This window comes from Pempheris klunzingeri, chromosome 1 (genome assembly GCF_042242105.1).
Source record: "Pempheris klunzingeri isolate RE-2024b chromosome 1, fPemKlu1.hap1, whole genome shotgun sequence".
NCBI lineage: Eukaryota > Metazoa > Chordata > Actinopteri > Acropomatiformes > Pempheridae > Pempheris > Pempheris klunzingeri.
In genome coordinates, this window is record NC_092012.1 from 1,674,281 (window position 1) to 1,686,480 (window position 12,200).

The 12,200-nt window shown below is 46.0% G+C and overlaps 1 protein-coding gene across 1 annotated transcript in view; it reads left to right on the forward strand.

Moving 5' to 3' along the window:
• LOC139225698 (golgin subfamily B member 1-like) overlaps positions 1-6,312 on the forward strand; it is a 35,645-nt gene extending 29,333 nt beyond the window's left edge. The window contains exons 23-30 of the mRNA XM_070856568.1: positions 195-274; positions 555-591; positions 1,452-1,598; positions 1,752-1,874; positions 2,394-2,491; positions 3,488-3,580; positions 3,686-3,800; positions 4,563-6,312. Of these exons, the coding sequence (XP_070712669.1) occupies positions 195-274; positions 555-591; positions 1,452-1,598; positions 1,752-1,874; positions 2,394-2,491; positions 3,488-3,580; positions 3,686-3,800; positions 4,563-4,721 (852 nt within the window). The 3' untranslated portion in view covers positions 4,722-6,312. The remainder of the gene's footprint in view (positions 1-194; positions 275-554; positions 592-1,451; positions 1,599-1,751; positions 1,875-2,393; positions 2,492-3,487; positions 3,581-3,685; positions 3,801-4,562) is intronic.
• Positions 6,313-12,200: the final 5,888 nt, after the last annotated feature.

The following is a 12,200-nucleotide window of genomic DNA, read 5'->3' on the forward strand; positions in this document are numbered from 1 at the left end:
ATGGGTTTTTTTAGTTTATTTTATTTTATTTTTTATACATGCCATTGCTTTGACTTGCATGGTCTTTCTTTTGGGGTTGCACATCATCTGGTGTTGGTGAAAGTCTCAGTTTGACAACATTTTATTTTGAATTGTTTCCTCTGTGTGGCTGATGACTTTATTCTGCTGTCTTTTTTTTTTTAATATTATTTCAGGAGAAGAGGCAGAAGATGGAAGAACCACAGGTGCCACGTGAAAAAGAAATCAGCTACCAGGAAGAAAAGGCACAACAGAGGTAAAAGCCTTAAAGATAAACCACTGACTTAGAGGTTGAGATCTGTTGTGGGACCTTCTCTGCCATCTTCTACCTCCTTACCTTGTTCATGTCTTCATAGTATTCACAGTTAAACACACGTCCCGATCCATTAAATCATACAGGATGTTCAGTTCAGTAATACGTTTAATAATCCATTTACTCCAGTGTTCATGGAACTTTCCAATGCATGGAAACGAGTCTGGACGTTAAGCACCTGATGATACTTCTGTGTGAGATGTTGTGTTTTCCTTTAATGTAGGTCTGACCTAGACTGGAAGGACACTCTGCCAGCCAAGGTAAGTTAGACATGTTAAAGCTTCACACATTTTTATCTGAAAACGATGTGATCTGTGTCAGAGTTGTGCTCTTGTGCACGTTTCAGTCCCCCTAAAAACACTTTACTATTTAAATATTTGGTGGTTGCTTGGTGTTACTGGTATAGGAGTTTTCATTTCGACCCCTGTGGACAAAAGATGGTGGTGTTTCACCAACTTAAGCGTCGTAAAGATCTTGATCTGACTCGCTCTGCTCAACAGGTGCAGCTAACATTAGCAGTGTTCAACTAGAATTAGCCAAATGTTAGCTAGCTTTGCTGCATCTATCAGCATAAATTCATATATTGATGTAAACAGACATATTGACGAGGAGGAAGAGGATCGGTTCAGGATCAGTAAATCCTTTTAAATCAGATTAATGACCATCTGAGGGTGAGCAGTGTTTCAGCCTCTACTCACCTTCCCTTTTACTGTTTTTTTTTGTTCTTTGGTCAGTTATTTTCTTTCTCTCTTTGCTGATCCTGTTCCAGCATCAATCACAACCACAAAATCTCCTCCAGCTTCCTGCTAACAGGCTAACGTACCAGTCACTGCCAAACTTTTCCTGGGAAAATGTAACCGGGCCTGTTTCAGGGCCGTGTGCCGTAAGTCATGTGGTCTTCATGTGGACCACAGGCATGTAGAATAAGTCAGACAGAAGCATCAGTATTAAAGTCTGACACTTTTATTAGAGTCTGACACTTAAAACTCATTGGAGCTCCTTTAGGTTGTTGTGTAAATAAGTTTGCATGAGTAGCAAAGTCAGTTTTTTTTAAGATTTTTAATACCAGAAACTGTTTTTGTTCTGTGTTTTCATCTGATTTTGTTCTTCCATCCAACAGGAGAGCGTCGTCTTGGCTGGTCAGAGTGGAACGGACGAGGTGGTGAGTCGGTTGGAGGCGGAGAGGATCCAGCTTCACAGAGACCTGCAGCGCTGCATGTACGAGATCCAGCAACGAGACCTGTACTTCCAGCAGCTCAACACTCAGGTACGAACCATCTATTGATTTCTGTTGTTTCATACCAAAGATATAACATCTGAAAACATTTCTCTGGGGATAAAAACCGAAACGCTGCATGATTATATATTGTTAATTGCCCTCCGAACACCTTTCCTCACTCCTCGTCCCCCCCAAAACCAGCTTCAGCAGTCCATGGAGGAGAAAGGTGCTGCTGCAGCTCAGCTGAGGGCCGTTTCCCAAACCCTGAGGGACACCCAGAATCGCTGCCACTGGCTGGAGAGCCAAATCCACAGCCAGGCTCAGGTAGATAATCCTGAATGTGTGCGTGTCTGTAAGCGTTCATCATTTCTGACAAAGTGAAACTGATGTGATTTAGTCACTTTTTTAATGCAGCTTTTTTATTATCATTTTGTTTTATTGTGCAAAATGTGATAAAACCCCTGAAGGTTAAAGGGGCACTTTGTCACCACCAGGTTTGCTTCTTTACATTATTGGTGGTTTGTGCAAGTAGTTATCCATTTAATCTTTCTTCATGTTGCCTGTCAGAGTCCGCCAGGTGATACGAAACAGTATTATAACGTTATTTTATTGTTAAGTCTCGATTCTTCTCGATACTTGAAAGATGGTTCTGCTCGACACCCCCAGTGCAGCCATGGTGGAGGACGTTGGCTCCATCTCATCCCCATCTGTCTCTCACTGTGTCTCTGTGTCTCCCTGTGCTGTCACACTATGATTTAAAGGCAAACAATGCTGTAAAAATAAGCATTAATCAACCAAAAGTGACACCTTCATGTACCTGTGACAATGTGCTCCCACCACCAGGGGTCAGTATATGCTGAGGTTGCACCTGGAGCCCCCCAGGAGAGGAGCAACACCTCCTTGATTGCTGAATCTGCTGAAGCCAGTCAGCTCAGAGAAAGGTGAGGAGAGCAGGTCTGTCTGTTTCTAAAAAAAAATAAAAAAAGGTACCACACCAGAACCAAACCCTTAAAGTGACACTGCAGCCAACAGAGAACCGACATGTGATTCGTTTCCTTTGTGCTTGATGAGGTTTTTATCTTTTTACTCGCATCCTCAGTTTTTCCCTCCACATTTCATCCATTTATCGCCATCAGAAGCCGCAGGCATGAAGCACGGCCGTGCTTGTACAGTATTGGTGGCATCTCGGCACACTAAAGCCGCGGCACCACCAGCACGACTTGGCCCTACTCGACTCGGCACGGTACGGTACGGTACGGTTGTGTTTCCATTACACCAGGTACCACCTCAAACGTGAGCGGGATCGTCATAGCAAGGCGGGCCGAAACTCCGGTAGTGTAATTTGTATACGGCACAAACAAACACAACGAAGGACCTGGAGCGTTTGTTTTGTGTGGATCTGTTTACCTCGTTCACAGAAATAATAAAAACGCTCCGTCTGTTTCCGGGGTTTTCAAAACGGCGGGTTTGATAGTCGCTCTCATGACTCATCAAGTGACGCCGCTCCCTGGCCAATCAGTGGTCTGCAGTCTGGTGACGTCGCATTGTCAGCTCGACTCAGCTCGCTGGGAACCCCGGCCGAGGAGGAACTAAAATAGTACCAGGTACCAGGAACTAGGGCCGGTGGAAACGCTACCTAACGTGTACCGACTCAAGTCGAGTAGGGCCAAGTCACATACGCCACCCTCTGCTTCACCTCCACAGCCTGCACAGGTTGTAGCTGCTGCAGTAGTAGTGGGACAGTCACATGGCGAGACAACGCTTGCTGTGATTGGCTGGGAATGAAACATACAAATCCTGGATTTAGTAACGTGTGTGTGTGTGTGTGTGTGTGTGTGTGTGTGTGTGTGTGTGTGTGTGTGTGTGTGTGTGTGTGTGTGTGTGTGTGTGTGTGTGTGTGTGTGTGTGTGTGTGTGTGTGTGTGTGTGTGTGCTCAGGCTGCTGGAGTTGGAGCAGTGTCTGGCAGATGAGAGAGCGAGGAGAGAGACGACTGAGGAGGCTCTGCGTCTCGCTGAAGAGGGAGCGAAGAGGTGAGACCTGAACCCGGTCCTGTATCTCTGCTCTGGGATCCAGTGTTATCTCATACACGGGCTTTACGGTGCAGGAAGGGCTAAAATGTTTCTGCCGTTTTGCAGCGTCGCCTCCAGTCTGTCCAGAGACGGCCAGAGAGACTTCAGCGTGGAGATGGAAACGGAGGAGGAGTGGGAAGCTCTCAGCCTCAACCCAAACCAGCCTCTACTAACACGAAAGGTTGTCAGCACGTTATTCTCTGTGTCATTCATTCAGGCTTTACTCATCCAAGTAAACGATAGCTCTGATTTTTTTACATCATATCATACAACTAACAGGTATAAAAGGTTTTGGAATTATCACCTCAGCCGTGAAATGTCCTGCAGCGGGTTGTATGTAGTCTTTTGTGGCAACTGCATCAGGTTGAAATATGTCCACAGCATCATGGAAAGGATCCCTACAGAGAGAGACCTGGAAGATCCTTTTGGTTTAACCACAAACAGCCGTTATATCGCTCTCTGCACAGCCAGGAATTTTACAGGATCTACAGGATCTTTACACAGCAGCTGCTGCCTGAAGCAGTGAGTTCTTTTGTGTTGTTGTGTGACTTTAGAGTTTTAAAAGGTTAGTTTGAATCCAGTGCGATATTTGTTTAACACCAAGGCAGCAGTAGACCAGCAGCTCCTGTGTCCTGTTCTCTAAAATCCCTGTTTTAGTGAATGTAGTCTGGTGTGTGTGCTGTTTGTGGTTAAACCAAAAGGATCTTCCAGGTCTCTCTCTGTAGGGATCCTTTCCATGATGCTGTCACACACTTAGAATAACACTCTGAGCCTGTCAGTGGATCAAACAAGCTCTTTTAGTGGATCTACTGTGATCAGGTGCAGGCTTCTTTCTACCTGTGAGTCAATTTGAAATCAAAATCTGTCAAAATTTGACTCAGGTTTAAAACTACCAGAGTGACCCTTTACTGTCCCTCTGACTCTGCTGTGTTTGGACCTCCAGGTGAAAGGCGGGATGGCGGCGTGCCGGCGGTGGCTCAGAGGGAGGAGCCTCTACTTCTCCAAGCTGCTGACGAGCCGCGCCCGCTCCCGACATCTCTTCCTGGCCTACTTGCTCACGATACATGTGCTCGTCCTCATGTGCCTCACTGGTGCCCTGTAGCAAGGTCTCACTGGGAAAATGATGTCTGTTTTTTAATATGAACGCAGCATTTTTCTACTCTCTGTGTGGTGCAGCATGGGAAAACACTAGAAGTAGTCGTCAGGTCACACCCGTGTTCGTTCATGTTGCCAGCAGAGTGAATATTCTCATTATATTGTAAAGTTCCCTGCTAAACCGACGGATACCAACAGCAGCACGGCGCTGGAGAACATGTTCAAACCTTCAGATGTCTGCTGGACTTCAGGAGAAAGTCTTTAAGAACTGAAACATCCTTTTTATTTATTTGTTCTTTTGTTCAAGTTTCACTTTTAATTACAAGTCAGATTGTTTTTTTCTTGATGTGTTTGTTGGTATATCGAGCCTTAAAGCGCGACCCCCCCCCCCCCTCCTGCCTTCCTTCACTATTCCTTCTGAAGAGAAGCAGGTGGGCTCCTCAATTATTCAGGCGGTTTGCTTGCTGTTTGTTGTTTTTCAGACGTGAGGAAAGAACTCATTTTTGACACTAACGCTCTGGTTGATGGAGCGCGAGGAGGAAGCTTTGATGTAACGCTAACAGCCTGAGAAGGTGCAGAAAGCCATATCCATTGTCGTCGCCGCCCTCCGCTGAGATGCAAACGCCCCGTCTGTCACTAACTGTTTGCTTTGCATCCAGATCACAGATATCAGCTGCGGCTGCTGCTCCTCTCGCCCGCCTGGTCTCATACCTCGCACAGAATCGTGATGCTGAGTTAAAACTATGCACTGAAAATCCAAATGTGTATATAATCATCTCATATAAGCTCAAAGGCACTACACCTCTCCCACTCCCTCCTCTTCCCTTTAACTGCAAAGCCAAAGGTGTCTGCGTTCTCACCTGGGCAGCCTGAAGAAGTGCTCTGACGTCCGCTGAAGATGGACCGGAAGAAGAAAGAACATACTGTGTGTATTTAAGGTTTCCTCTATTTATGTGTGTGCATCCTCAGACAGCGTGCTGCACAGTGTATGTATGTACATATACATTTCTACCCTCTCTGCCTGCCGTTCGATGGCTGTACATTTAGTCTGGAGCTGTGATAAAATGTGATGGATAAGAAGACGGCGTTTCTACAAAAGGAGACGAATTAACGAGCCAAATAAAAGATGGATGGATTCTATTAAGAAGATCAAACGGTGTAAAAGATGCTGTGTGGCTCGTTAACTGGTCTGGTTTTGTAGGAACGCGCGGCTGCTGATGAGTTTGTGGTACGATGTCCTACTGATGTGTACATAACGGTGCGACTGACGGACAAAACGAGGAGCTGAATCTATTTAAGAGAAAGGAAAACTACTGAGAAATGTTCAGAGGGCATATTTTCTCTACTGCCTCTATTTTTAAGAGATAGTGATGCTGTTGGTGTTTTGATGCCAAGAGGCGTAACCCTGTGCAATACTGTGTGAGAGGTGAGCCTTTTCACCCGTGACCATCTCTACAGACATTTAATAAAGCTTCCTGAACTTTTCTTCATGTTTTCCTCCCGGTGTGTGTTTCACTAACAGCCTGTGGTGCCGTCAGGTCATCAACGAATCAACTTCATGTGACAGGAAGCTGAATATTAAAATGATTTTAAATGGACCTCAAACCAATGTTTTTAATACATAAAGGAGTAGTTTGGATTTTTTTGGAGTGGGCAGGGACAGAAAATCATCATCAGTTTAATTGTACGCTATATTTAGAATAGTTTTACTGCTTTAAGGGAACTGAAGCTGTTCTCTCTCACACGTTTAGAAGCTGCCAGACTCCATTCACAAAATCAGCAATTTTACCTCAGAACACTGGAGGCTGCTGCACCAACACCGCCTTGATCAACAAACTAACTTGGTAGTTTGGATATTTATAAAACCATTTAAAACACCAAAGTTGCACGATAACACAGTCAAACTAACCAGGCGAGCCGGTGGTGGCACAGCAAACTGCTACGCTCTATGAGGTGGAATAGCTGTTTTCGTCAGTGGAGTCTGGAACCACTATTTGAGGTGGTTAAAATGTGTTTAGCTGCTGCACCGGCCACAGTGGTGCGTTATTAGTATGTTATTGTGAGTCACATGGAGCAGAACCTCAAACAAGCCCATTTAAAATAATCTGAACCCCTTTAAATGATGCAGCTGCATTAGAATTTCTCCTCCAGATTCTTCTTCTTCTTCTTCTTCTTAGTCTGCACCCTTTACACAGGGGGGGGTGCAGCCAGACTGCTGCTGCTCTTTTCCTCTGCACCGTCTATTGTGCAATATCAGTGTGAAGGTAATACTACAGTATAATTGGGTGTGTTAGTATTTATGAGACGAGCTGAGAGACGAGCTGAATGGAATAATCATGACATGCTGATGGTGAAGTGCAGCCTTTGTCTAAACTCTGGAAATCCTGCGTCTCATCTGCAGGCTTTTGAAGTCCACATTCACTTCTTCTTTTATTTCTTTTTCACATCCCGTTACCTCCCATCCACTGCTGCAATCAACTCCAGAGTTTCCTCACAGGAATCATTAAAGTTTCACATTTTATATAATATAAATGTACGTTGGCTCAGTGTGACACTCACCTGCTAGATTTTTACCTCACCTTGTTCTTCTGGTGCTTTCCATCACATCACATGGTCTTCATCCTTATGTTAACATGCCCTTTCTACTCTTTAAGGACGACTCGTCCATGCTGGCTTACATCAGTTTGGGGTTCAAAGCCCATCATTGGTGAAGACACGACCTCACCTGAGGGTCAGTGAAGAAGCCCTTCTGGAGCTCTCGATCACATCATGTGATCTTCTTCATTCACTGCAGGGGATAAACTTGTGTGCGTCATCGTGTCATGGCGCTGGATGTAGTAAGCACACGGCCTCCATTGATTTCCTTATTATGGGATGTTCTTACATGAAGTGAACCTTTCAGTAAAACGTACTTAAAGTAACTAAGTACATTTACTCAAGTACTGTACTTCCATACACATTCGAGGTACTTCTACCTCCACATGAGTATTTGCAGTGTGCTAGTTTTTATTTCACTACTTTTCACACAAAGATTGAACTTGTTACTCTGCAGAGCCTCATTATTACTGAAAACACAGAATCAGCTAATAGAAGTAGAAGAAGTATTTGTACCTTTAGTCCTGTCAGAATATGTTGACAGAGGACTGTTACTCTGTGGTATTAGTACTTACAGTACTACTTCTTCCACCACTATGTGATATACATGGATCATATCAGAGAGTAGTTGATGTTTTACTCAGTGTAATGTGCACATGGAGCCATTAGATGGCAAAGTCTGCTCATCTGCTGCAGGTGTGTGAGGGTGTGGAGGAGCCCCTCCCTGTCAGCGGGTGGTACTCCAGTCATGAATGGGAGCATCTGAACTACTGTTCGCCTCATTTTTTACTGCTGCAGCAACAATAGTTGATTTCCTGCCTGTGAGGTCGTTCTTTAACCTCATGAATATTAATGAAGAAATTCCCTTTTCAGCTTTTATGATCTGGTCTCATATAATGTCCTGTGGAAGGCAGGCGGGGGTGTGGAGCAGTGGAGCAGTGGACCGTCCTCTGGGAGCATCTCTTCAGTCTGCTGCTGCTGTTATGTCCTTTCTGTGGTCACTGATGGAAGGGGAATTAGATCATGGTGACTTTCCAGTTCTGAACAGTCAGTTTCCTCTGACTTCTGTCTCTGTGCAAACAGAACAACATGAGACAGGCTTGAATCACCCTTTTCCACATTTAGGTACCTGAACTGCACATTTTTACGCTCCACACAGAGCTGGTGGTTTCCTCCAGAAACCACTCAAGACTTGCTTCTGCAAAGAAGAAGCCGTCATGTCGCCGCTTGGCTCCTGCAGCCTTCAGCTCTCTATCTCTGCTTCTCTCTCAGCCGGAGTGAAAACAGTCCTCCAGTTTGCTGCTGACCCACTTGCCTCCAGCGCCAGAGGAAGAGAACTGGAGGAGTAGGAGAAAATGGGCGGGGAGGAGGTAGAGGTGAAAACATGTGGGAGTCTGCAATGATTAATGTGCTTTCAGAGATGGAGTGAGAGTGAGAGAGAGAGGGAGCAGTGAACAAGGGCATCTGTGATGTGTGGTGGTGGAGCGAGCACAGGCAGGCCCCTGTGAAGGTGCGCTCAACAAACACATGACCCCGTCTTCGTCTTAATGCATCCACCTGGAGCACGTCAGCATAGCAGAGGAAATACAACAGCAATTATATCTGCAAAAGGCCCTTCGGCCGCACCAGAGGGGCTTCAGGCCTTTCGCCAAGTCACTCAGGAGCCTCTGGGACTCTGCCGGTAGCCTCGCTGGTTCTATCTCTCCAGGGAGGGGGGGACTCATCAGTCGTCCCACTCGGATCCCCCTGATACCTGCGGGGTTAGGGTCGGGGGAGGTTAAGGTTATGGATGGCAGCAGTAGTGAGCGCCTCCTCAGGACTCATCGATCCTCATCCTCTTCGATCTCTGCAAAGCCTTTGACACGGCTCACGATGAAGAACTGCTTCATCAGAGGAAACCTGGAAACACTGCATTGATTTAAATCTCAGGTTTGAAGGTTTTTCCATCTGCTGTGACATTTTTCAAGATGTTTTCAGAAGTAAAGGAAGTTCTCATCCACTGGGCGGAGAGTTAATATGATGTCAGTTTAATCATAACGAGTTTTTCTAAGTGATTCCACGTCTGAAGAAAACATGATTTTCCCAGCGGCCTCACACTTCCTGCATTAATATTGTCGCTAGGTAGCAGCACGAGACACCAGCGGCCAGGAGTCGCTTGACATCCACGTTGTCGAGTACTGTTGCCTAGCAATGATGTACCCATGAGCACCGAGCTGTAACTTCCCGTGTCGTCACCACGGCGGCTTCATGCTGACAAAATGGTCCTTTCAGTCCTTTTCAGAGCTTCTAAACTGTCACTTCATCAAGTCGATGTGCTAAATGTGTCTATTTGTACGTCAGCATTCAGCTTCATCTGTGTTTCTTTCCAGCTGAGCGATATTCACTCTCCTCTTAGCTCTGGTTTGGTCTCCACCGGCTCCCGGCTCTCCTGGAGAACTCCAGAAGAGAATAAAACATATTTTTGTGATGCTGGAACTGGAAACTCATGATAAAACTAACAAAGCTCCAGGTTTTCCCACCTAGAACATCAATCATTTGATCTTTTTCAACACTTTTCTTACAAATATCATCCAGTTTTATTCAGTTTGGTTGAAGCTGAACGGAGCAACTGACCCACGACCCCACATCTTAACGGGTTCATCAGTTTTAGGGTTATTTGATTGCAAATATGTGTTGAAGTAACGTGCAGCACTAAAACAAGGTTCAGGCTCGGACACATGAAGAAAGTCTGTTCATCATAATTCTATGATTCTAATTATAATCATCAGGGTTAGTGAGACACACAGGGGCTGGTTGGAGCCTCATTATTGCCCCGGGGGCTCCTGACCATGAAGTTTGTACAGAAAACATTTGGATAAGCCCGTTTATTTCTGACTTTTTACTGTACGTAAAGAGAGAGAAGCTGCACCGGAGTCAAATTCCTTGTTTGTTTGTCCAAACTTGGCCAAATAAAGTTGATTCTGATTCTGTTATGGGGACATATGAGCCCCACCGAAGTGTCCCACATGTTGTAATCTATGCAATTCACCGTCACCATGGTCCCTGAAACACGGGAAAGTCGGTGTGCAGCCAGACAATCAAAGCAATCAACCACATATCAGGTTAACAGCAACAGCAGGAACAACGAGTCTCATCAAATGGACGAGTGTGATGGTGATGTCATGGCTACCTACAGGCCTATACCTTAAGCAGCAGTGTGTGTGTGTGTGTGTGTGTGTGTGTGTGTGTGTGTGTGTGTGTGTTGTCTGGACACTGCAGGACTTCACTGCATCACTGCTCTTGCACTTTCCTCCTATTCTCTTTTTAGCCCTCCATCTTTTTCAGTGTGCCCTATATAATGTCCCAGTTTGCAATTAGGTCTGCTGCTGTGTGTGGTGTGTACGGAGCGGAGCAGCAAGATGGAGGCTGTGTGTGTGTGTGTGTGTGTGTGTGTTCAAGGCCGTCTGTGAGTGAGCCTCACACTGTTCTCAACTTTCAGACTGCCTTTCGTCGCCCCTGGAATTGGGTTGACTAGCGATGGTGTCCTGACAGACACGCCGCCCGAGTGTCCGTCAGCCTCCTCCTGACTGATCTTCCTCCTGTTCTTCTTCATGTGTCTTCTTCATCTTGTCTCTATTACAAGTCACTGATCCCGTCATGTCCGCCCCCCCGCCCCCGGTCACCTGAGCAGCCTCTCGCTCATATTCAGGTCTTTAATCACTCCCACCGTCTTCTCACAAGCGCTCCGTGAAATGGCCCACATCAGCATCTTCACCACAGATCTAGTGCTTCATGCATGACCCCCTTCCCAACATGGTTCATTAGTTGCCATAGCAACAAGGTATTCCCTGGCTACCAGCTTAAGACCCCCAACTCCTTCAACCACACATAACATAGCATGTCCAGATGACTTCCCTCTCCGTCCTCCCGGTGAAGATATTTATACACCCAGCTGTGAATGTGCTGACAGCAGTGATACGTGATTTTTTTTTAGGAGGAACAGATTTTGGGAGTGATCGTGTCTTAAATGTGTGCAGCAGCAGTACAGCAGCACAGCAGCTCTCTGCCTCCGAATGTCTGTGAGGATCTGAAAACCTGCAGTAATCAACATTTGTGCTGTGTGGAATCACAGCTGTCCACTTCTACCAAGCTTTCCTCACCTTTGTCTTCCTGCTCGTCGTTCAGCCCTCGTGGCCCCGACATGTTCGCCTCCTGCTAACAGCTCTGACGAAGTGTTAATGAACAAGTTCAGGGCTGATTGTTCTCTGAGCGCCCACCGCTCTCATGATATACAGACACACCCCAAAGCTGTATGACTGCTTCAGAGGAAAAGTGTGAAGTGAGCACAGAGAAACAACAGCTGACTGCTAACGTCTGTACGTCTGTTACTTTGGCTGCTGCCACTAAGAACAAACAGGTCTTCAGCCAGACGCTAACGTGTCTCTACATCTGCAGGAAGTGGAAATGAGCTCCTGTCTGCTAAGTTGTAGTTTGGGAAGCACGATGAGAGCGTCAACACCCTCTCCTGTCTGTGCATGAAGACTGGACACAGGTGGACACAGGTGGACACAGGTAGCCTGTGCACCCACCTCCTCATGATGCTGACGGACTTCAGGAAGTCACTGCACCTGTCAGAGAAACTATCTCAGCAATTAACTCCCCCCAAAGCCACGACTCGTCTTTAGTTTCTGTTTGTGAACAGGTTGGACAGATGAGACGTCTAAAAGTGCTAAGCTAAGCTAAGCTAAGCTAAGCTAAGCTAACTGGCTCCCAGCACCAGTGAGGTGGTTAACGGTGGGACTGATCTCCATCCAGCTCTCAGCAAGAAATCCCTAAAGTGCCAAATGTTCCTCGAACAGCTTGAAAATATTGATTGAATATTGACAAACTGACCGTCGCACAACTGTTATTG